General features: G+C 48.4%; 2 protein-coding genes across 2 annotated transcripts in view; both read left to right on the forward strand.

Annotated features, from left to right (window-relative positions):
- The first annotated feature begins 238 nt into the window (after positions 1-238).
- On the forward strand, positions 239-11,384 carry POMK (protein O-mannose kinase). The gene is made up of 2 exons (XM_065947598.1): positions 239-601; positions 8,799-11,384. Exons 1-2 carry the CDS (start codon positions 239-241, stop codon positions 9,567-9,569), a joined length of 1,134 nt encoding a protein of 377 aa, XP_065803670.1. The 3' UTR covers positions 9,570-11,384.
- A 7,430-nt stretch (positions 11,385-18,814) lies between these two features.
- Positions 18,815-25,645, forward strand: part of HGSNAT (heparan-alpha-glucosaminide N-acetyltransferase) — a 32,673-nt gene continuing 25,842 nt past the window's right edge. Inside the window, exon 1 of the mRNA XM_065946926.1 lies at positions 18,815-19,040. Coding sequence (XP_065802998.1) covers positions 18,836-19,040 — 205 coding nt within the window. The 5' untranslated portion in view covers positions 18,815-18,835. The remainder of the gene's footprint in view (positions 19,041-25,645) is intronic.

The raw sequence follows: 25,645 nt of genomic DNA on the forward strand, positions 1-25,645 counted from the left end.
TCAGCATCCCACACAGCCCCCAGCCCACCTTCTCCCCTGCCGTCTCCAGAGCCGCGATTTGCTCTCCTCTTAGCATTGCTGGCTGCTCAGGGCTTGTCTTTACTCCATGCAGGCGACTGGGGGGAGACAGAGATACGGCTCACAGGCCCAGGACTGCCTTCTGCTCAAACCGGCAGTAGAAAGTCGGGGCTCCGGGAGGAGCCGGCATCGGGCACGCAGCTGCTTCTCTCAAACCCCGATGCTCACAGCGGCCCCAGGCCCCTCCGTCCTTCCTGAGACAGGCCGGGCTGTGACCGAGGGGCCGGCGAAGCGCAGCACCATGGAGATGGGGCCCCCGGAGGGCAGGAAGGGGCCCGCGCCCAGGGAGCTGCCCCCGGCCGTGGGGCTGCTGCTGTCCATGGCGCTCATGAACGTCGTCCTCTACGTCTGCCTCGACCGGCTGGTCACCACGCCCCGGGGCCCCGCGGAGCACCCCGGCCGCTGCCCGCCCGGCCACTTTAGCACGGGGCAGGTGACCGCCTGCTCCCCATGGCTGTCCTGCGAGCAGCTGAGGACGGAAGTGAGGCCGCTGAAGCGCGTCGGGGAGGGAGCCGTGAAGACGGTGAGTCCGGCTCGCCGTCGGGGGAGGGCGGCTGGCATCACCCCAGAAACCTGGCCGCGGGGACGTCATCCCAGTAAAGGGTGGCCCACCCCCTTGTAGGGGGTCAACAAATGTCCTTCCAGTCAGCAAATGCCGTTAGGAACCCCGTGTCACAGATGAGAACGCTGTCATAAGTAGAAAAGCAAAGTGGAAAGCTGTGCAAGATTCTGTTTCCATCTGCAAGATTATATACGGAAAAAATATAAAAATGGTAGACATCGTGCAATGCTGAAGGAGGATCTGGGGCAAGCTTCTCTGGTTCTTATTTTTCTATCTCTACGGTGCTGTTTTTTTAAAGACTTTTTATTTTACCTTGGAGTATAGACCATTAACAACATTGTGACAGTTTCAGATGAGCTGCGAAGGGACCCAGCTGAACACATACATGTATCCTTTCTCCCCAAACTCCCCTCCCGTCCGGGCTGCCGCACACCCCTGAGCAGAGCTCCCCGTGCGGTACCGTAGGTCCTCGTTGGCTACCCATTTTATTTATTTATTACCTCTGTCTTTATTTTTATATCTTACTCATTTTATTTATGTTTGGGGGCTGCGCTGGGTCTTCCCTGCTGGGCCTGGGCTTTCTCTCGTTGGGGTGCACGGGCTTCTCTTTGTACTGGCTTCCCTTGTTGCCCAGCGGAGGTCTAGGCACGCAGGCTCCAGATCACAGGCTCAGCGGTTCTGCACGAGCTTAGTTGCCCCGAGGCATGTGGAATCTGCCCAGACCGAGGATCAAACCCATGGCCCCTGCACTAACAGATGGGTTCTTTACCACTGATCCACCAGGAGAGCCCGGGTTTTTTGTTTTAATGCTGTTAAGCGTCATGCAAGCAAGCTGTTGGTAAATTTTGGAGACTAATCCCTCGTCAGCCACATCATGTGCAAATATTTTCTCCCAGTCTGTGGGCTCTTTTCCTTTTGTTTATTGTTTCCTTTGCCATTCAAAAGTTTTTGAGTTTAAGTAGGTCCCATTTGTTTATTTCTGTTTTATTTCTGTTATTCTGGGAGACAGATGGAAAAAGCGATTGCTGCGATTCCTGTCAGCGTGCTATTATGTTGATTAAGAGAATTTTTTACTTCAAAAAGAGAAACCAAAGGGGCCAATTCAGTTCTCATTAGAAGCCTCCAGAGCCCCATCTCATGGGCCGTGTTTCCGCAGCGGTTGTGCCCGTGTTAACTGAGACAGGATGACTCTGGAAGTCAGTTAAGGATGTGGCTTGTTCGTTAAAATGAAGGGCGACTAAAAGGCCCTTACCCTGAGATTTTGTTTCTTTGGCTGAAACTTGCCGCTGGGGCAAGGAAGAGAGCTGTGGGCTTGTCATCCCGGGGGGTCAGGTGGTAGTGGGTATCTGGGGACAGGGTCCAGCAGGGAACCTGGGGACGAGCTGAGGCCGTGCCTGGCTGTCGGGACCAGAGGCAGGATGCGAGGAAGGAGTCAGGTGAGGGTCCTGGGGGGCTCCCAGCCTCAGGCACGCTTCTCTTGCATGCGGTGTGGGGGGCAGGGGTGCCAGCCTGGATGGGGAGCATGGGGACCGCAGCACAGCTGGATCTGGTGAGGAATCAGTGGGTTCTGGCTGTCCCTGCCAGGCGGAAGCCACGGGTCATCCTATCCCATTAGATTGGCCATGGGGTGTAAGGACGGGGTGACGGAGGTGCCTGGCAGGGGGGGCAGCTGAGGGACAGGGTCAGCGGCGCCGGGGAGGTCCACGTGCGCGTGAGGTGGCCAGGCCGCTGGGTGTAAAATCTGGCACTCGGGGTGGGGGGAGGCATAGATTTGGGTCGGTGTTGACGCAGTGGGCGTGAAGGTGTCCCCAGGGAGGGAGGTAGTGGAGAGAGGACCTGAAGCCAGGTAATTTCTGTCTCCTTCGAAGAGGGACCCTGTGGGCTCCCCACTTGTTTCTCTGTTCTCGGGCTCACGCAGAACATTCTTGGCGTTGGTTTTTACCCTGGAGGAGGTCTTAGAGTAGCTTCAGTGATGGCAGGTGGTTGTTTGGGGACAGACTGATTTTAGGGGTCTCAGCAGACTCCCGCTAGGCTCAGCCGCGCGCAGTGTGGTTGGTTTGTTGAGGTGAAGGGCACTCAAAGGCTGTTACTGAGGTTTTGCTTCTTTGGCTGAAATTTACCCTCATGGCACAAGTGTTCTGAGTGCAGTGTCAGCTCCCCTGGAGCCCCATCTGACCTTGGGACCCCAGGGCCTGTGCAGCGTCCGGCCCAGGGCGTTCTCCTGACCTTCCATCCACCCCGCTGCCCCCACACCTCCCTCGTGGGCATCCTCCTCTCTGACAGCATCCGTGTGCCCACCTCACAGACATCTGGTGGTTTTCAGAACTGCTGCTTTTGTCCTTTAAAACTAAGGTACTTAGTTCAGTCCAGTCATTCAATCGTGTCCGACTCTTTGGGACCCCACGGACTGCAGCACGCCAGGCTTCCTTGCCCACCCCACGGACTGCAGCACGCCAGGCTTCCTTGCCCATCACCAACTCCCAGAGTTTGCTCAAACTCGTGTCCATCAAGTTGGTGATACCATCGAACCATCTCATTCTCCATCGTCCCCTTCTCCTCCCGCCTTCAATCTTTCCCAGCATCAGGGTCTTTTCCAATGAGTCAGTTCTTTGCATCAGGTGACCAAAGTATTGGAGTTTCCGCTTCAGCATCAGTCCTTCTAATGAATATTCAGTACTGATTTCCTTTAGGATGGACTGGTTGGATCTCCTTGCTGTTCATGGGACTCTCAAGAGTCTTCCCCCAACACCACAATTCAAAAACATCAATTCTTCGGCACTCTGCTTTCTTGATGGTCCACATCCGTACATGACTATGGGAAAAACCATAGCTTTGATTAGACAGACCTTTGTCAGCAAAGTAACGTCTCTGCTTTTTAATATGCTGTTTAGTTTCGTCATAGCATTTTTTCCAAGGGGCAAGCATCTTATAGTTTCATGGCTTCAGTCACCATCTGATTTTGGAGTGATTTTGGAGCTCAAGAAAATAAAGTCTCTCATTTTTCCATTGTTTCCCCATCTATTTGCCATGAAGTGATGGGACTGGATGCCATGATCTTAATTTTCTGAATGTTGAGTTTTAAGCCAACTTATTCACTCTTCTTTTTCACTTTTATCAAGAGGCTCTTTAGTTCTTCTTTGCTTTCTGCTATAAGGGTGGTGTCATCTGTATATGTGAGGTTATTGATATTTCTCCTGGCAATCCTGATTCCAGCTTGTGCTTCATCCACCCTCAGATTTTGCATGATGTACTCTGCATATAAGTTAAATAAGCCGAGTGACAGTATGCAGCTTTGATATACTGCTTTCCCAATTTGGAACCAGTTCATTGTTCCATGTCCAGTTCTAACAGTTGCTTCTTGACCTGCATATAGATTTCTCAGGAGGCAAGGTAAGGTGGCCTGGTATTCCCATCTCTTAAAGAATTTTCCACAGTTTGTTGTGATCCACACAGTCAAAGGCTTTGCCGTAGTCAATAAAGCAGTAGTAGATGTTTATCTGGAACTTCCTTGCTTTATCTATGATCCCAGTTTCCCCCACAGTCAGTCTCTCCCATCAGGAAGCTTCCATAAGCCTCTTATCCTTCTCCATCAGAGGGCAGACAGACTGAAAACTGCAATCACAGAAAACTAACCAAACTGATCACATGGACCACAGCCTTCTCTAACTCAGTGAAACTATGAGCCATGCCCTGTAGGGCCACCCAAGACGGACAGGTCATGGTAGAGACTTCTGACAAAACGTGGTCCACTGGAGAAGGGAATGGCAAACCACTTGAGTATTCTTGCCTTGAGAACGCTATGAACAGCGTGAAAAGGTCCTTTACAGGGGCAGAGCGTTTGGGTTGGCGCCCATCAGAAGAACCGATTCAGTTCCTTCTCTTCCTCTGTCGCCCTCTAGCTTTGTGTAACCCCAGAAAGGGCCGATTGTGATGTTTTTCATGTGGAAGCCTGGCTGGAGCCCAAGTGTATGAAAAAGCAGCGTCCACCCTTCAGCCGCCTCCTCATCCAGGACCTCCCTTCTCCTCTGTGCTGAAGCCTGGGTGGCCTCATCCGGCCCCGTTCCTGCCTTTATCTCCTGGTGAACTCTGGACTTTGCTATCCCCTGCCTCCCCCAATCTTGGATGTTGAAAGGCTTCTCACCCTAGGTGTGTCGCAGACCATCCTCTCAGCCTTCTCCCCTCTCCCTACCACCCAGCTACTCACACCACGGCTAGGAGGCCTCCTTTTTCTTCTAAGTTCAATTTTAATTTCATGTTGGGGTATTACTGATTTACAATAGGCTGTTCAGATGTACAGCACAGTGAAACCGCACTCATCTGTCCTTCGGATTCTTTTCCCATATAGGTTATTACAGAATACCGAGCTCTGTGGTGGAGTCTTGTTGGTTATCCCTTTCATATTTAGTGACACATGTGTGTTAGTCCCAGCATTTATCTCTTCCCCGCCCCGGGAGGCACCGCTGTCATCCCCCTTTCTCCACGTCCAGGCTCAGCCCCTCAGAGGTTCCAGTGTCTCTGCACGTGGGAGAGAGCTAGGATGTGGCCTTTCTGGGGCTCCTGCCTCGGCCCCTCCCGACCCAGGGCTCCGTGCCTACTGCCTGCCCGTCTCCGTGTCCTCCCGCTGGGGCTCTCTGCCTCCGCCCCTGCCCACTTCGGCTGCTCACGCCGCAGTTGGGGTGCCGTGTGTGTGACCACGCCCAGCGGTGTCCCTGCTCTGCTCTGCTCCTCCCTGCAGGGCACCTCGTCCTTCTCCAGTCCTTTCAGCGACCGAGGGCCGCTCCCAGCCTCCACCCCCCACCCCCCGACTCCGCGCTGCTCTGTCACTGCAGGCTGTGGACGTTTCTCCAGGGGCCACGCCCCGCTGTCCTCGCTGCCTGGGATGTGGTCTGCAGGAGCCTTGGCTCCTTCTCCACCTCCATCAGGTTCCTGTCTGAGCATCACCCCAGCGAGAGCTTCCCCAAGCTAATAAAGTTGTAAACTCTCCCCCTTCCCTGCTTCATTATTCTCCAAAGCATATTTTACCTTCCAGTGCACTTTGCACACTTCCTGTTTATTTTCTCTTATTCTCTGCCTCCTGCACTAGAATGTGAATTTCACTTGACCAGGGATTTACTTCCGTTTTTTTAATTGACATAAGTAACTTGTTAAATGAATGAAGACAGATTAGATTTTGTACTGCAAAGGACCATGTAAACTATTTTCTAAAATTTGTCTTTACGTTTATAATAAGGATCACATGAATGATACATAAAGAGCTCCTAGAAATTAATAAGCACGAAGCACACAATCCTAGAGAAGAGAGTATGAAGGACAGTGAACAGACTTTCCACAGACGACACACAGAAATGCCCAGGGATGAATTAGTCGTCAGGAGAATACAGATGGAAACAGGGAAGCGTTTTTCATCCGGTAGATTGGTAGCACTTAGCAAGGTTGGAGGAGACGGCACCCCACTCCAGGATTCTCGCCCAGAGAATCCCGTGGACAGAGCAGCCTGGTGGGCCGCTGCGCGTAGGGTCGCACGGAGTTGGACACGACTGCAGCGACTTGGCAGCAGCCGCCGCAGCGTGGCTGAGGCTCGAACGTAAGATTCATGCACGATGGGTGAAGGCGCACGTTGGCCCAGGCTCTGAAGGGTCTGATGGTACATAGGTTCATTCAGTGATCCGTCTACTTCCCTAACTTACGAAAACATCTGCGTGTGTGCACAGAATATAAGGCTCTTCACTGTAGCACTGTTGTTAATAGGAAGTAAGTGGGAAATGATTTAGATATACATCAACTCTTTAAAAATAGATCACATAAGGTCATATTAATTGCCTATGTAAAATTACAGAGCTGTGTAGAAAAATGAACCTAAGCCACCCTGACAGCATCTGTCCCAAATTTAATGAATTTTTATTATACTTCAGTTTAAAATAAAAACAAAGATCTTCTGTAAAATCTTACCTAACATACACCAGTATAGGTTGTATACACATACTATGAAATGTTATGAAGCTTTAAAAAGAATGACCTGGATCTATATATATATATATAGTAGTCCCATTTTATATAACAAACTCAAATGCTATTTTATAAATGTGTATTAATACGTGTAAAAGCATAGAAAAATGTCTGGAACATTACTAGTCAAACAGTTAACTAGTTTCCTTTGGGCTGGGGATTAAATTCAGAGGAAGGAGTTCTATTCCCTCCATATTTGAACTTTGATCAAGAAGAGTATTCATGATGATTTTTATAAATTATAAATTAATATAATTATATATTTTAAAAAGGTAGATTGCTGAGAAATGATTCTTAACCCCTAACTTGCAATATGTAATATTGGAGTTTTCAGATATTTGTGAGAGATCCCAAAGACTAATAATATTTGATAATAAACATCAGTAGTATTTAATCTTTTCATTTATCTGAGGCACAAAAGTGAATGTGATGTAAGCGAGGTTCGGGAGGAAGTCATGAGGCCTGTGGCTGAAGCTCTCCCGCATTTCTTGTGGAATAAATGTGTAAAAAAACTATAGCAGCGTCTCTTTAGTGACCCCCATTTTATATGAAAAAAAAGCTAGTGCCATTGAGGGAAAGGGAGCCCAAGGGAGTGATGGATCGCAACAGAAACAGGATTTTTATACTGGAGTCAGAGATCAAATCCAGTGCTTGTGTAGCTCTGTGGAGAGAATAAAATGTGTTCCATATAAAAATTTAAGAAATGTATTCACGAAACATACAGCGATTCCAGCAGCGAGGGCAACTTGACTTCTTAGTAGAAATTATCTATGATGAAATTTCTCAGATTTGGGTTTTGGAGACTGTCTTGAAAGATAACTGTTTGAATAAATGATCAACGGCGACAGTTTAGTGGGTTTTTCTGTTAATGAACCTTCCTTCTCAGGCCCACAGTAAATTTTCATAGTCCTCCAGCCTACCTCCTCCATTTGATGTATTTTTTAGTTCCTTAAAAAATGTTTTAAAATATAAGAGTAGTATGTATTCTTTCTTGTTATACCAAAAGGTATAACGCAGGGGCAGGGAGGGAAGCATGTAAAGAGAACAGAAAACATCCTTAGATTTCTGTGTAATTTTGTTTTATGCAGTTAGAACAATAATATAAAAACACTGTGTCCCTTTCATCTGTAACATTGCTTGTATCTGTGAAAACCCCATCAGATAGCATCTGCATTTGGCTGCACACATAACCTTCCCTGAGTGGCCGTGCATAACTGGACTGCTTCCCAATTTTTGATGGGTGGACAGGTTCCAGTTAGGCTTTTATAAATAATGCTAGATTTTTATTTCTAGAGCTTTTTGTGTATTTCGGATTATTGCCTTAGACTTAAGTGCCGAAGTCTCTTGAAAACTACACCCCAAGTTGCTTCCATAACCTTTATTTTAACTACGAAGACATGGAAGCCAGAGGGACACAGCCCAGGGCAGCCGGGTCCTGGCCTGGAGCCTGTTTTCTCTTCTGCAGCCCCTGCCTTCCCTTTGGGGACTCGGGCAGCGGGTCAGCGGTGCTTGCTTCTTTCCCCGTGATAGAAGTGTGCGCGCACGGCCGTGCGGGGCAGCTGCTCGCTGGCCAGCGGTGGCAGGACAGCTGGCCCAGGGCGTGCGTCGTTTCAGCTCCTGCTGTTCCAGCCAAAGTCACGGAAAAGCATGACCGTGTTAAAGCGTGTTCCCTGCGTACAGCCGCTCCTATTTGTGGTTTCCTCTGCACCTTGTAAAGCGAGTGGCAGTGCCGGTGTGTGCAAGGGGCTGGCTGGACTCACTGCCAACTTGGGGTTCTCCAGCTCTCCACTCGCCCCTTCCCCAGCCTTCTCCCTCCCGGCCCTGCATCGCGCAGCCCTGCTTTCCAACTGGGGGTCTGTCTGCTACTCCCTGTCTTTGCACGTGCAGCCCCCTCTCCGGGGTATGACCCCCATGCTCCACATCCGCTTTGCAGCCCCATCATCCCACAGACCCGCTCCCGGGCCAGCTGCCCCGCCGCCTGCAGGCCGAGCCTTCGCCCAGCGTCTGGTCCGGCTCCCAAGCGAGTCTGCGGAACAGCCCGCGCTTGGCTCTGTGCATCCTCTGCACCACATCCGGCCCCTGAAGGCATCTGCTTCCTGGCTCACCAGCCGACGAGGGTTCCGGGTTGACCTTCTCTGTGGCTTTGTTCCAGGTGTTTCTGTCCGAGTGGAAGGAGCGCAAGGTGGCCCTGTCGCGGCTCACCAGGCCGGAGGTGAGAGACGATTTCCTGCACGGGCTGCGGATGCTGCAGGCGCTGCAGAGCGAGCACGTGGTCACGCTGCTGGGCTACTGTGAGGATGACAGCACCATCCTCACCGAGTACCACCCCTTGGGCTCCCTGGGCAACCTGGAGGCGACGCTGAACCTCGCCAAGTTCCGCAGCCTGAACACGTGGCAGCACCGGCTGCAGCTGGCCCTGGGCTACGTGGCCGTCCTCGACTTCCTGCACCGCAGCCCCCTGGGCACGCTGGTCATGTGCGACTCCAGCGACCTGCCCAAGACCCTGTCCCAGTACCTGCTGACCGCCAACTTCAGCATCGTGCTCAACGACCTGGACGCCCTGCCGCTGGTGGACCGCAGCTCCGGGGCCCTGGTGAAGTGCGGCCACCGGGAGCTCCGTGGGGACTTCGTGGCCCCAGAGCAGCTGTGGCCCTTCGGAGAGGACGTGCCCTTCCAGGACGACCTCATGCCCGCGTATGACGAGAAGACTGACATCTGGAAGATTCCCGACGTCTCCAGTTTCCTTCTGGGGCACGTGGAGGGGAGCGACATGGTCCGATTCCACTTGTTTGACATTCACAAGGCGTGTAAGAGCCAGGTGCCTGCAGAGAGACCCACCGCTCAGGCCGTCCTGGACGCTTACCAGAAGGTTCTGAATCTACTCAGAGACACCGCGACGTCTCAGGCTAGAGAGATGCTTTGAAAGCCAGGGTGGTCGCCGAGGGATGGAGTCAGGGGACAGCCGGAAGAGCTGCCGCGGTTTTGCCCTGATGGAAGGTGTTAGCGGCTCTGCCCCGGGTTCTTCCTCTCCTGACCGCCTGGCGGGAGTTGCTGAGCAAGAGCACATGGGCTTGCCGTGAGCCTGGCTGCAAGCGATGGTGGAGAGAAGCGGTGAGTCGGACCAGTATCTGAAGGAAGTAACAGAAATGGAGCTACAAAGAGGTGTCCCTAACAGCTGAATCCGTAGGCTTGTAAGAAATGTGCGTGGAGAGGTTTTTAAGTGGCAGTGTGGGGAGGAGACAAGCGGTGGTTCTTGCTTTGTCAGCTGAGTATCTGCAGTGTACTTCACGGTACCGAGGAGACGTCGCTGTGTTTCAGGTGACTGCTCAGGGCCACGCCTGTGTCATCCACGTCCCAGTGAGCTAGCATGCATACTCTCTGAAACCTTGAGTGGATAAGGAGCTTTGAAAATATCATGTATGATGGAAATCCCATCTGTGTTACTACTGCCTCGGATGGTGCTTGTGAAATTCCTCTTTACTTTCCAGCTGGATATTTATTCTGTGCTCAACATTAATTATCGTGAACATTTTACACCAATAGTGTCTGTCACTCACTCAGTAATGGAAGGCGTTGACAGACTTTCCACTTGAGTTGCATGATTGAATCCTTCAGAAACTTTCCTTGGTCTCTGTCATCCTCATTTGCAGGGGAGGAAGGATTTGGTACATACTGATCACTACCAATGAGGGGGTTAAAGCTGGCATTGAGGGCAGAAAGGCTGTGCGCAGACCCCGTGGTCACCGGAATTGCAGAGAGCTGGCCCCGCCCCGCAGTCTGGGACTCAGTGTCTCGGTGGAGTCTCTGCGTTTCTCACTGGTTCCCTGGTGATGCAGGCAGTGCTGCCGGTCTGGGAACCACCTTTCGAGAACCAGTGTCCTTACCTATCGAGGCAGTAGACAGGGAGTGTGGTCAGTATTATCGTTGTTCTACCTCCCATGGTGATTGAGTCCTGGGAGTCCTGTGGTTGGCCAGAGAATACGCTTGCCCAGAGTCTGTTAACTGCTGCTCTTAGTTACAGACATGCTGCCAGGACCCACAAGGATGGTTGTAGTCAAAAGGATGGGCAGTAACAAATGTCGGCGAGGATGTAGAGAGTTGGAGCCTTCATACGTTGCTGGTAGGAATATAAAATGGCCCGGCTGCTTTGGGAAACAGTCTGACCACCCTCAAAAGGTCAAAGATAGAGTTACCATGACCCAGCAGTTCCAGTTCCCAGTATTTACCAATAAGAATTGAAAACATGTCCATAAAAGAACTTGGACACGAATATTCATAGCAGCATTATTCATAATAGACAAAAGATGAAGATGTCCGTCCGCTGGTGAGTAGATAAAAGAAAATGTGGTCCCTCCATACAGAGTGGTAACGCTCAGCCATGGAAGGAGTGTAGCACTCGGTCATGCTCCAACATGGGTGAAGGTGCCAAGTGAAAGAAGCCGTCACAAAGGACCACATGCCGTGTGATTCCACTTATAGGAAATGTCCAGAATCGGCAAACCCACAGGAACAGAAAATAGTGGTTTCAGAGGGGCTGGCAGGGGCTTGCTAGTGGGGTGCTAATGGGGTGCTTGCTAATGGATACAGGGTTTCTTCAGGGGAGATGAAAATTTCCAGAAATGATGATTGCACAGCTCTGAATATACTAAGTAACACTGAATTGTTTAAAAGGGACAGTTTTATGGTTTGTGAATTATATCTCAATAAAGCTGGAAAAAAAACCCCACCTCTGCCACAAGACCATGTATCTCTTATGACCCTTTTGACTTGACGAAGTAATTACCATGTGGAGCTGCTGCCGTGATGTTACCCTTTTCATGTTGTAATTCTGGATTGAGGGTTTTCCTTGATTTGGGGACGTTGCCTTAGAACAAAATATTCTGTTTCAAATGAATTTCTTTTTAAATACTGATGATAGAGCAAAAATGAACAGCATGGTATTTGGGAAGGACACAGTGCCAGGGTCAGAAGACATGTGTAAGTAAGAGTTCCAGCTCCACAAATGACTCCCCTGGGGCCTCGGACAAACCGATTTCTAAGTGAGAGAGTCGACGAGGCGTTTGCGGCTTCTGCTCCTCCTCTGAGTTCTCCGTGACGCTTTATCGTGCCAGTGCCAGGTACCACGCTGGACCTGGCCCTTCAGCTTCTACCTTCAGTAGCAACAGAACTGCAAAATCTTAAGAGGACAAGAAAGACCCACCTTCCTGCTGTGTAAAAGAGACTCACTCCATTTTAAGAGCACACAGAGGCTCAAAGTAAAGGGATGGAAAAAGATATTCCATGCACGTGGGAGCCAGAGGAGCGCAGGGGTAGCTATACTTCTATTAGACAAAACAGGCCGTAAGTCAGAAAGTGCAGTGAGACAGAATTCAGTGTATGATGATAAAGGGGTCCACTCATCAAGAGGGTATAAAAATCATAAATCTGTATGCACCCCAAAATGCGTATAGATCTGATGGGAGAAATAGACAACAATGCATTATAGTTATTACAATAGTACCCCACTTTAATACCCCAATTTCAACAGTAGACACATTATCCAGACAAAATCAAGAAGGAAACCTTGGATTTTTAACTATATCTTGGACTAAATGAATCCAGCAGACATACATAGAAAATTCTACCAAACAGCAGCAGAATACACATTTTCCTCAAGCACACATGAAACTTTCTCCAGGACAGATTATGCTGTTAGGTCACAAAACAAGTATTAACAATTTTGAGAAGATTGAAATAACATCAAGCATCTCATCCCATTTTCTTACCACAGTGGTTTGAAACGTCAATAGAAATCAGTAACAGAAGGGTGAAAACAACAGAAACCAATGAAGCAGAAAACATACAATAAAGGAAATTCACGAATGTGTGGAAATTAAACAACACACACCTGAACAAACAGTGAGTCACAGAAGAAATCAAAAGGACAATTTTAAGTTCCTTGAGACAAAAATGAAAACACACTGTACCAAAACTTGGTTGTTCTTGTTCAGTCGTGCAGTCATGTCCGACTCTCTGCGACCCCATGAACGGCAGCACACCAGGCTTCCCTGTCCTTCACTGTCTCCCAGAGTTTGCTCAAGCTCGTGTCCATTGAGTCAGGATGCCATCCAGCCATAGTATCCTCCGTTGCCCCCTTCTCCTCCCGCTTTCAGTCTTTCTCAGCATCAGGGTCTGTTCCGATGAGTTGGCTCTTTGCATCAGGTGGCCAAAGTATTCGGGCTTCAGCATCAGTCCTTGCAAAGAATATTCAGGGTTGCTCTCCTTTAGGATTGACTGGTTTGATCTTGCTGCCCAAGGGACTCTCAATTGTCTTCTCTAGCACTACAGTTCAAAAGCGTCAGTTCTTCGGCGCTCAGCCTCCTTTATAGTCCAGCTCTCACATCCATATGTGACTACTGGAAGGACCACAGCTTTGACTAGATGGACGTTTTGTTGGCAAGGTGATGTCTCTGCTTTTTAATATGCTGTCTAGTTTTGTCATAGATTTTCTTCCAAGGGACGAGCATCTTTTAATTTCATGGCTGCAGTCACCGTCCACAGTGATTTTGGAGCCCAAGAAAATAAAGTCCGTCACTTTTCCATTTTTTCGCCATCTGTTTGCCATGAAATGATGGGGATGCCATGACTTTAGTTTTGAACACTGAGTTTTAAACCAGCTTTTTCACTCTCCTATTTCACTTTCATCAAGAGGCTCTTTAGTTTCTCTTCACTTTCTGCCATTAGAGTGGTGTCATCTGCATATCTGAGGTTACTGATATTTCTCCTGGCAATCTTGATTCCAGCTTGTGATTCATCCAACCTGGCATTTTGCATGATGTACTCTGCATATAAGTTAAACAAGCAGAGTGACAATATATAGCCTTGATATATTCCTTTCCCAATTTTGAATCAGTTTGTTGTTCCATATCCAGTTTTAACTGTTGCTTCTTGACCTGCATACAGGTTTCTCAGGAGGCAGGTAAAGTGGGTGTGGTATTCTCATCTCTAAGAATTTTCCACAGTTTGTTGTGATCCACACAGTCAAAGGTTTTAGCATAGTCAATGAAACAGAGGTAGATGTTTTTCTGGAATTTTCTTGCTTTTTCTGTGATCCAACAGATGTTGGCAATTTGATCTCTGGTTCCTCTGCCTTTTCTAAATCTAGCTTGTACATCTGGAAGTTCTCGGTTTATGTACTGTTGAAGCTGAGCTTGAAGGATTTTAAACTTTATCTTGCTAATATGTGAGGTGAGCACAATTGTGTGGTAGCTTGAACATTCTTTGGCATTGCCCTTCTTTGGGATTGGAATGAAAACTGACCTTTTCCAGTCCTGTGGCCCCTGCTGAGTTTTCCAAACTTGCTGACATATTGAGTGCAGCACTTTCACAGCATCATCTTTTAGGATTTTAAATAGCTCAGCTGGAATTCTGTCACCTCCACTAGCTTTGTAGTAATGCTTCCTAAGGCCCACTTGACTTCACAATCCCAAGATGTCTGGCTCTAGGAGAGTGATTGTATCATCATGGTTATCTGGGTCATTAAGACTTTTTTGGTATAGTTCTGTGTATTCTTCCACCTCTTCTTAATCTCCTCTGCTTCTGTTAGGTCTTTATCATCCAAGTCCCTTATTGTGCCCATCCTTGCATATAATATTCCCTTGGTATCTCCTGTTTTCTTGAAGGGACCTCTAGTCTTCCCCATTCTATTATTTTCCTCTATTTCATTGTTCATTTAAGAAGGCCTTCTTATCTCTCCTTACTGTTTTCTGGCACTGTGCATTCAGTTGAATATATTTTTCCCTTTCTCTCTTTTGTGTCTGTTCTTTCCTCAGCTATTTCTAAAGCCTCCTCAGACAACTGCTTTGCCTTCTTGAATTTCTTTTTCTTTGGGATGGTTTTGGTCACTGCTTCCTGTACAGTGTTAAGAACCTCAGTCTATAGTTCTTCAGACACTCTGTCTACCAGATCCAGTCCCTTGAATCTATTCATCACTTCCACTGTGTAATCATAAGGGATTTGATTTAGGTCGTACCTGTACGTCTTAGTGGTTTTCCCTGCGTCCTTCAATTTTGCCTGTGTTTTGCAATAAGCTTGTGGTCTGAGCCACAGTCAGATCCGCCGTCTTGTTTATGCTGTCTGTATAGAGCTTCTCCATCTTCAGCTGCAAAAGAACATAATCTGATTTCAGTGTCTGGTGATGTCCATGTGTAAAGTCATCTCTCAGGTTGTTGGCAAAGGGTGTTGACTATAACCAGCATGTTCTCTTAACAAGACTGTTTGCCATTGCCCTGCTTCATTTTGTCCTCAAGGCCAAAGTTGCCTGTTACTTCAGGTATCTCTTGACTTCCTACTTGTGCATTCCAATCCGCTATTGAGAGAGTCAATTCCTAGGCAGGTTGATGAGAAGTCTAGGGGTCCCCATAGAGAGAGGGCTCTGGAATTCTCAAGGAGGAAGACAGGGCAAACTTTTTCCCCCTCTACATTGCTTAGGGTTATATAACAATGATGTGTCCTGCCTGAGGAGAGTCTCTGTGTTAAACCTCCTGGCCAATCCTGTATCTCAAATTGTAAATTACGGGAGCAGGTCTGGTGAGGTCTTTACAACCTCCAGACAGTCTTTTGATTCACTGTAATAACTAATTTGAGAGTATACAATTCCATTGCTAACACTAGCAAGTGGTACTCTTTCTACCCCCTTCTGATGTCTATGTCAGAAGCTTTCTCTATCTCCTTTATACTTTAATAAAACTTTATTACACAAAAGCTCTGAGCGTTCCAGCCTCGTCTCTGGCCCCGGACTGAATTCCTTTCCTCCGGAGGCCAAGAACCCTGGCGTCTTTGCATGATTCAGCTCCAACCTTTCACTCTGATGAAAAGGACGTCTTTTTTTGGTATTAGTTCTAGAAGGTGTTGTAGGTCTTCATTCTGCTGCTGCTGCTGCTAAGTCGCTTCAGTCATGTCCGACTCTGTGCGACCCCATAGACGGCAGCCCACCAGGCTCCCCCATCCCTGGGATTCTCCAGGCAAGAACTGGAGTGGGTTGGCATTTCCTTCTCCAGTACATGAAAGTGAAAAGTGAAAGAAGTCGCTCAGTCGTGTCCAACTGTTAGTGACCCCATGGACTGCAGCCTACCATGCTCCTTCATCCATGGGATTTTCCAGGAAAGAGTACTGAAGTGGGGTACCATCGCCTTCTCCGTGTAGGTCTTCATAGAATGGGTCAGCTTAAGCTTTTTCGGCATCAGTGGTTCGGCATCATCATCACATAGACTGTGATGATGAATGGTTTGCCTTAGAAATGAACAGAGATCATTCTGTCATTTTTGAGACTGCACCCAAGTACTACATTTCGGACTTGTTGACTATGAGGGCTACTCCATTTCTTCTAAGTGATTCTTGCCCACCTTAGTAGATATCAAGGTCATCTGAATTAAATTCGCCCATTCCTGTCCATTTTAGTTTATTGATTCCTAAGATGTCGATGTTCAATTTTGCTATCTCCTGCTTGACCACATCCAATTTACCTTGATTCATGGACCTAACATTCCAGCTGCCTATGCATATTGTTTATAGCATCAGACTGAACTTTCACCACCAGACACATCCACAGCTGAGCACCATTCCCACTTTGGCCCAGCCACTTTATTCTTTCTTACAGTTATTGCCCTCCATTCCTCCCCAGCAGCGTACTGGACACCTTCCAACCTGGGGGGCTCATCTTCCAGTGTCATATATTTTTGCCTTTTCATACTGTCCATAGGCTTCCCCAGGCAAGAATACAGGAGTGGACTACCATTTCCTTCTCTCGTGGACCACATTTTATCAGAACTCTTCAGTATGACCCATCCATCTTGGGGTCATGCACAGCATGGCTTATGGCTTTATTGAGTTATGCAAGCCCCTTTGCCTTAACAAGGCTGCAATGTTTGAAGAGGAAGCTGCAAGATTATGGGGCTGTTTATTGTGCATGAAACCTTAACAGAGAAGGTTTTTGCCCTTAGGACAAACTCTTTGGTTCATGGAGTTCACCTTCTAATGCCATGGAAGCAGATAAACAAACACATGATGTCAGGTAGAGACAAGTAGAAAGAAAACAAGGCAGATAGAGCAGGATACAGAGACAGAGGATGTTATAGTTTTAGATAGGGCTGTTGGGGAAGGCCTCCTCGAAGAGGGTACCAAGTGAGCTGAAAACAGAATGAAGTCAGGGAAGGGCTGTGAGGTGTCTGGGGGGAAGGACGTTTCAGGTAGAGGGACCAGCCATGCCCAGCCTTGACAGGAATTCCAGTTTTCCCAGGGCACGGAGGATTTTGACAGAGCTGAGAGAGCATCCTGGAAGAGGAAGCAGAGAAGGCACATCCACCCAGTGGGCACTGTGGCCCGTCTGGTTGTGTGGGACCAGAGAGGCTATTGGACGGCACGTTGGCAATGGTCTTGTTATGCCACTTAAGACACCAGCATCCACTGACTACCGGGATTTTGAGCCGAGGGGCAGGGAGGAAAAAAGGCGTCACTCAACTTCCTGACCTTGCAGCATAGAGGCTTGTTTTCTCAGAGAAAAGCCATGTGACTGACCTTCATGAGATGGTTCATGACCATGACCTTCCTGAAAATTATTCTCCACCCTAAAACAGCTTGCTATTGTCCTTAAGAAGCCCTAGATTCAACTCTATCGTCAGGCACACCTCCTGTCTCCTCCTCCCCGCCCCCCCCAACAGAATTCTGCTTCCATCACACCCAGTCTCTTCCAGTTCCTGCAAGCAGTTCCAGCTTGCTATTGTCCTTAAGAAGCCCTAAATTCTACTGGATCGTCAGGCTCACCTCCTGTCTCCACCTCCCCGCACCCCCCACCCCCAACAGAATTTTGCTTCCATCACACCCAGTTACTTCCAGTTCCTAGAAAGCCATGCTTTCTGGGAGCCTTTGTACCTGCCCTTGGGAATGCCCTCCTCCCTCCCTGTGGCGCACATCCCTCGGGACTCCGTTTAAATGTCAGTTCTCCTGGGAGCCTTCCCAGACTACTCAGGTGCTTCCATCAAATGCTGCCTAGTATCTTGTCCTTCTATGAACATAGCACTCATCACACTGTATTGGAGCCTTACAAAATTATCAAGTAATTCAGTATACAGAGAAGTATAAAAAATAACAGAGCACTCATAAGCCTATCACTGTACCTAAGCAATAAGTGGCTTAAGTGGCTGAAGCCCACTTTGAAGCTGGGGCCCAACACTGAGCCACCACCCCCTTACCCCGCACCGTTCCTAAACTCAGCTTAGATACGGTGTTTAACTTACCATATGTATCTTCATACTTTTATTAGGCATGCACATAAGCTTAAATAACATACATTATTTTGCTTGGCTTTAACTTTACGTGTTATTGCAGAGAGATTTCTGCAGCTTGCTTTTCCCCCTCAGACTTATTTTTGAGGTTCATCCATGTGGATACAGGTAGCTCTAGATCATTTCTACTGCTGTATACATACATTACACCACAATTTATCCATTTTCTTCCGTGGACATTAGATCGCTGGCAGGTTTTTGCAATTTCAAGCCACTCCGCCTCAAGCATGGTAGTTTACATAATTACAGTTATGGTAGTTTCTGCCAGCGCATAGCTAGCTGAGTGTAACCACGGGGTCGTCATGACTGGAACCAGACCCTGCAAGTGGGGGGCAGCACGCGGTGGCACTTAGGTCGCAACTCTGCCTCCGGAGCAAACGCCTCCAAACGGGTGTTTTGGAGGCAAACAGGGGCTGGGACTCGGAACAGTGGGCAGAGGACATTAACGCCGGTTTTGTAGGGCGAAGAATTCAGCGGAATGTGGTTCAGTAAGAGGGGAGGGACCGCGGAGCACCGGCCCGGATCGGGGCCTGCAGTGCCCTCACTTCCGGACGCGTCTCCCCGCCGATCCCGGGGCAAAAAGCCCAGTACGGCTGGAGGGCTCTGCAATTTCCCCATCCCCTAGAAGGCCGGTCCCGCCTACGCCCCGCCCACATCCCGCACTGGCCCCACCCTCGACCGCGCGGGTCACCCCCCTCCACACTCGCCCCGCCCCCGCGGTGACTTGCGCGGCGACTCGGCGCGCAGCCCCGGCCTCGCCCCGCCCCCGGCCTCGCCCTCGCCCCGCCCCCGCCCTCGCCCCGCCCCCGCTCCGCCCTCGCCCCGCCCCCGCGGTGGCTCGCACGGCGACTCGGCCAGCCGCTGGGCGATGACGGGCGCGCAGCCGCGCGCGGTGGAGCGGCGCGAGCCCCGGGAGCGAGGCGGCGGCGCGAGCGGCGGGCGCGGCGGCGGAGCGGGCGCGGCGGGCAGCATGGGCGGCGCAGGGAGCGCGGGCCGGGCGCTGGCCGCACTGTTGCTGGCCGCGTCGGTGCTGAGCGCCGCGCTGCTGGCCCCCGGCGGCTCGCAGACGCCAGGTGAGTGCGCCCTCTGACCCGGCCCGCGGGGCGGCGCGGGGCCCGCCCGGGAGGCGCGGCGCCCGGAACTCGCGCGTCGTTTCCGCCGCGCCGCCCGTAGCGGGGCTGGGGCTCGCGCGCGGAGGCCGTCCCGCATCCCGCGGGCGCCCGCCGCTCAGCGGGAGGACGCAGGCGGGGGGGCGGGGTGCCCGGGGCCTCGTGGAGAGCCTTCCGCCGGGGTACCGGAGCCCTCCGAACGCAAAGCCGATCGAAGTGGGGCCGGCGCCCCCATCCGTCTGCCGCACGGAGGGGCTGCGGGGCACCAGCCGGAACCGCAGCCCGGAGCGCGGCGGACTCAGAAGCCTGGGCCACTGGGCTGGTCACCGCGGCCGGGGGCGCAGCGGCAGCGCGGGGGTCGGACACCGAGGAGGCTTCCCGGCCCGCTGGGCGGTTCCGTTTCCATGGTGACGGGCCGGGCAGCAGCCACGGTCTGCATGGGAGTCTGGGGCCGGGTCTGCGGCCCGGGACCGGCCGGGGCTGCTGTCGGGCCGAGAGGACCGGGCAGCTGACCCTCGCGCCCGCGAGCGTTTCCCGGGCTTGCCAGGTCTCCGAGCTCGCCAGGGAAGTAGGGGCGGAGGGGTGAGGCAAATTCCAGAGCGTTCCGCCGGACCCCATGGACGAGGACTCGGGGCCCTCGAGGATCTCGGTCCAGGCCTCTCCGCAGCGGCTGCTGGTCGGGGCTGGCGGGACCGGGGGTCACCTGCCTCTCCCCGCCCCTGCCAGCCCCTCTGCATCCGAACACAGCGGGTTTGAGGCCGGCGGGTGTGGTTCAACCTGCCCCCGCCCCCACCCCCGTCCTCAGTCAGGATGCTGCAGGGCGGAGACAGCATGGGATTTGAAGAAGGGACTTAGCGGATTCCGTTTGGTACGCGGTCTCCCCGCCCCGCCTCAATCTCGTCCACTCCCCCTCTTTACGTTGTAACCGAGGAGCCGACCTCGCGGGTTACGTAATCTGCCCAGTCCCAACTTGTGAGGGGCAGACTCTGCACAGCGCTCTGTTTGTCGTACTTCGGCATCCGTTGATAGTGATCATCATCGCAGGGAAACAGTGGTTTCTAAATGGCCCTCGCCGCTGCACTTTCCCAGATCCCTGCTGCCGGGTTTCTGGTGCCACCTGGAGCCCAAGTTGGGGCGGGCAGATTCCTACCATAGGAATAAAGAACTCCACCTTTATATGGATTGAGGATTATATATATTTAAAAAGGAAAAAAATAGTAGAATGAGTCTTTTAAACTTTGCTCAGCAAAGACGCATGAGCAGGGAGGGAGAACCAGAAATTAAATATTTGGAAATGCAATAAAAGCCTGATATATGATCACTATTGAAAGGCGACTTTGTTTGCTTTACTTCCTCACCGAGACATTGTGGACAGGAAGAGGAGAAGGGAATTGTTCCTTCTGTGTCAAGCTCTGGGATTTCTAAGGTCAGCTGCATGGAAGTTGGCAGCTTTTTCTAGAAACTGAGCATCGGTTTCAATTTTGGTGTCATATTGGATGGCTTAGGAATTTTGTCCTGTGTGTGTGTGTGTGTTTATGATTCAGATGCAGACTTATTTAAAAAATTATTTTATTGAAATATAGTTGATTTACAGTGTGCTTATTTCTGCTCTACAGCAGTGATTCAGTTATATGTATATATCCGTTCATTTTCATATTCTTTTCCTTTCTGATTTATCACAGGATATTGAATATGATTCCCTGTATTGTACAGTAGACCTTGTTGTTTTATCCATTCTGTATATAGTAGTCTGTATCTGCTAATCCCACAAACTCATTGCTTTTTTAAAAAATGTTTGAATAATGCAAAAAGGTACAAAGGTATCCCCTGGCCTTACACTCACAGTGTCTTCAGCTGCTGTCTTCAACCTTGGCTGCACATTAGCATTCCTTGCGAGCTGTTTTTGTTGGTGTTGTTTGGGGAGAATAGCAAGTGCCGATGAGGTTGTGGAGCAGAGGGGTCCCTCCCGCAGTGTTGGTGGGAATGTAAATTGGTACAGCCTCGATGGAAAACAGTATGGAGCTTCCTCAAAAGATTAAAAATTGATCCAGCCTTTCTACTCCTGGGTGTATAACTGAAGAAAATGAAAACACTAATTCAAAAAGATACATGCACCCCAATGTTTATAGCAGAATTGTTTACAATAGCCAAGATATGGAAGCAACCTAAGTGTCCATCAGCAGATGAATGAGTGAAGAAGATGTGGTGTGTGTGTGTGTGTATATATGTGTGTGTGTGTGTGTATACACACACACACAATGGAATACTACTCAGTCATAAAAAAGAATGAAAATTTTGCCATTTGCAGCAACATGGATGACCTAGAGGGTATTATGCTTAGTGAAATAAGTTAGAGAAAGGCAAATACTGTATAACTTATATGTGGAATCTAAAAATAAAATGATCAAATATAACAAAACAGAATAGACTCACAGATATGGAAAACAAAGCAGTGGTTACCAGTGAGGATAGGGAAGGGGGAGGGGCAAAAGTAGAGATGGGGGTGGGCAATTAAGAGATCAAACTGCTATGTCTAAAATAAGCTACAGGGATATATTGTATAGCATAAGGAATACAGCAAGTATAGTAAGTTTAAATGGAATATAGTCTATAAAAATTTTGAATCACTTTGTGATACAGCTGAAACTAATATATTGTAAGTCAGCTATCCTTTGCTTTTAAAAATACAGCAATTAAATCATACTGGTTGGGCAGAGATTCTGATTTAATTGGTCTTGGTTGGAGCCAGGACATTGAGGTTTTTTTTTTTTTTTTTTTTTTAAGCTTCTCAGGTAATTCTGATGTTCATTTAGCATTAACCCTCCATACAACCTTTTATAAAATAAGTAATTTTGATTATAATTAAGAGCTTTCAAAGTCTGAAATTCACATGGAAAAATTAAGCATGAAACAAGAACCTTCTTCCACCCACCACTGAAGACTCGTAGAAATATGAATAAAAACAACAGTCATTACAGCTCCAAAGGGATGATGCTATGTAGAACAATTACAAGGGAAAATGTCAACAACTAGTGACTGCGGATTTGCAAATGGGAGCCTTCAAACCTGAACAAAGGAAATGAAGAAGAGAAATAGTTGAAAACATTATGACAAATATGACAAAGGACTTACTATCACAGGGGCCACGTGGTTAAACATTCCAACAGTTCACAGGAACGGAAAACAGTGATGGTCAACATTTGGAAGCATGTTCAAACTTGCTAATTGTTAATTCAAAGCAGAATAATAAAGAAATTATATTTTCTATACATCAGGTTAAAAAGCAAGGAAGAAAAGCTAAAGTGGCCCAGCTGCTGGGGAACAGGTCTGCTAAGTCCCAGGAGACTGGGGCACAGGTTGGACGCCAGTCAGACTGGCGGGGCTCTCCAGGTCTCACCCACCTCATCCAGACGGTGTGTAGTGACTTATGTCACCTGGGAGCTGTTACAAACTGTCACAGCTCAGTTGAGGGAGGACTGTGGCTAAACGTATCAAAATCTGTTAGAAAGGCTATTTTTGGTTAAGAATTTCACTCCTGGAAGTTCATTCTGAAGGAGCTATGTCAAAAGACAATGTTGATTTTCAGATGTCTATAGTACCATTTTCGTGTAGGATATAGCATCATTTCTTTTTTATTTTAAGATTTTTTTAATGTGGACCATTTTTGAAGTCTTTATTGAATTTGTTACAGTATTCCTTCTGTTTTATGTCTTGGTTTTTTGGCCACAAGGCATGTGGGATCTTAACCCCTCAACCAGGGATCAAACCCACACCCGCTGCTTTGGAAAGTGAAATCTTAACCACTGGACTGCCAGGGAAGTCGCCAGCATCATTTCTTATAGTGGGAAGAAATGGGGAGTGGAATGAAATTGTAAATAAGGTTAAACAAAAAAGAAGAAACAGTTTTAAAATTAAAAAAAAGTTTAACCACATCGTTGTCCCCTGCGTTGGTTGGATGTAGTCCAGACCGTTATAATAATTTGTCGAGCTCCTAACTTATTTTGAGGTTCTGTGCCCAACATTTGCATATGTTACCAATTTTAGCCTCTCCAACAGTCCTCTGAGCACACACTGCTGTAACCCCTAGTTTATTGATCAGGATGCTGAGGTGTGGTGGAGTTCAAATTCAAGTTGGCTCAACTTGGAGTCCACACGCGTAAGCCACCACGTCGTACTCCTGGTCCCAAACACTGTTCCCACTGGCTTCTTTTGAGAGGACCACCAAAGAACAGGCAAAGCTACTGGTAAAGCTTTTTTAGCCTGGAGGAGAAAAAAGCTTCAGTAGGTTATAAAAGATACATACTGTGTATTTTGTCTTCACGGGAAGCTAAATAAGGGTAAATTTGAATAAACTAAAGAATGAGAGGTTGATGTTGGCTGTAGTGAAGAATTTTCCAAATTAACCAGATGAGATACTGCATAGTCCTGAATTAAGTGTTCGCATTACAAAAATAAAAGAGGTTAGATTATTACCTTTCTAGTTGTGTTATCAAATAGTTTCCCTTAACCCTCCTACACAGTTGGTAGAAATGGAAATTGGTGCAGCCACTGGGGAGAACAGGATGCAGGTTCATTAAGAAACTAAAAATATGACCCAGCAACCCCACTCCTTTGCATATACCCAGAGAAAACCATAATTTGAAAAGATGCATGCACACCAGTGTTTATTGCAGCACTATTCACAATAGCCAAGACATGGAAGCAACCTAAATGTCCATCAGGAGAGGTCTGGATAAAGAAGATGTGGCACAAATATACAATGGAATATTACTCAGCCATGAAGAAGAATGAAATAATGCCATTTGCAGCAACATAGCTGCAGCTAGGTATTATCCTATTCAGTGAAGGAAGTCAGAGAAAGATAAATATCATATGATATCACTATGTGATGTGAAGTTGCTCCGTCATGTCCAACTCTTTGCAACCCCATGAATCATAGCACGCCAGGCCTCCCTGTCCATCACCAACTCCTGGAGTCTACCCAAACCCATGCCCATCGAGTTGGTGATGCCATCCAACCATCTCATCCTCTGTCGTCCCCTTCTCCTCCTGCCCCCAATCTGTCCCAGCATCAGGGTCTTTTCCAATGAGTCAACTCTTCGCATCAGGGGGCCAAAAATTAGAGTTTCAGTTTCAGCATCAGTCCTTCGAATGAACACCAGGACTGATCTCCTTTAGGATAGACTGGTTGGATCTCCTTGCAGTCCGAGGGGCTCTCAAGAGTCTTCTCCAACACCATAGTTCAAAAGCATCAATTTTTCGGCGCTTAGCTTTCTTCACAGTCCAACTCTCACATCCATACACGACCACCGGAAAAACCATAGCCTTGACTAGACGGACCTTTGTTGGCAAAGTAATGTCTCTGCTTCTTAATATGCTATCTAGGTTGGTCATAACTTTCCTTCCAAGGAGCAATGGAATATTACTCATCCATAAAGAAGAATGAAATAATGCTATTTGCAGCAACATAGATGCAACTAGATATTATCCTATTAAGTAAAGGAAGTCAGACAGAGAAAGATAAATATATGATATCACTATATGTGCAATCTATAAGAAAAGAATGATACAAATGAACTTATTTACAAAACAGAAACAGACAAACTTCAGAAACAAACTTGCAGTTCCCAAAGGGGAAAGGTTGGGGGGGGGGTATAAATTAGGAGTTTGGTATTAGCATTACAATCTATATATACATAGATATAGATATAATAGATGACAAAGTCCTGTATAGCACAGGCAACTCTACTCATTTGTCTGTAATAAGCTATATGGGAAAAGAATCTGGAGAGGAATGGATATATGTATAATGAAATCATTTTTCTATATACCTGTTGTGCTATATACTAGCACAACATTGTAAATCAACTATATACGCCAATATAAATGTTTAATTACAAATTTTTCTTTTCTAAAATTTTCATTAATTTTTTTGGCTTTGCTGGGTCTTAGTTGCTGCATGCAGGATCTTTAGTTGTGACATATGAACTCTTAGTGGCAGCATATGGAATCTTGTTCCCTAACCAGGGGTCAGACCCAGGCCCCCTGCACTGGGGGTGTGGAATCATAGCCACTGGACCACCAGGGAAATCCCATCCCTTTTTTCCTTTTGCCTGGAAACTAGAGGGTAATTTCTCTTTCATCTAACAGATATATGTGCCAATAACAGGTCACCTTGTTTTCCTAGCAAATGGGCAGAGTGAGGTGGAGAGTGTGCATCGCCCTCCTGGAACCCAAGGAGCATCTGGTGAAGTGATGAGCTCTAAGCCAGGGAGCTCTACTGTCCTTCAGACTTACGCTGTCTCCTTCCCCACATCACATCTGCCATGGGAACCAGTTGACCCTGAACCCCAGACCAAAGTGACCTCAGGCAGAGCTCCTCAGACTGTGAAGAGTGTGCCGATCCCCAAGGGATCCTGACTGGGGTCCTACAGGCCTCACGAGCTGCCCGTCCCGGCTCAGAGCTGAGTGACGTGGCCCAGGAAAGCTGGGACGTGGAAATCACACATACGGAGTTCCAGTGATTTCACAGAAAAACTCTGGCTATGGGTAGTGATGTAATCGTTGTG

The sequence above is a fragment of the Muntiacus reevesi genome, chromosome 10 (genome assembly GCF_963930625.1).
Source record: "Muntiacus reevesi chromosome 10, mMunRee1.1, whole genome shotgun sequence".
Classification (NCBI taxonomy): Eukaryota; Metazoa; Chordata; class Mammalia; order Artiodactyla; family Cervidae; genus Muntiacus; species Muntiacus reevesi.

Excerpts from the sequence above, each read along its gene's own strand:
- POMK (XM_065947598.1), top strand. The coding sequence starts at position 239 with ATGCTCACAGCGGCCCCAGGCCCCTCCGTCCTTCCTGAGACAGGCCGG. Across the intron at positions 602-8,798 it reads GGGAGGGAGCCGTGAAGACG|GTGTTTCTGTCCGAGTGGAA; the intron begins GTGAGTCCGGCT and ends GCTTTGTTCCAG.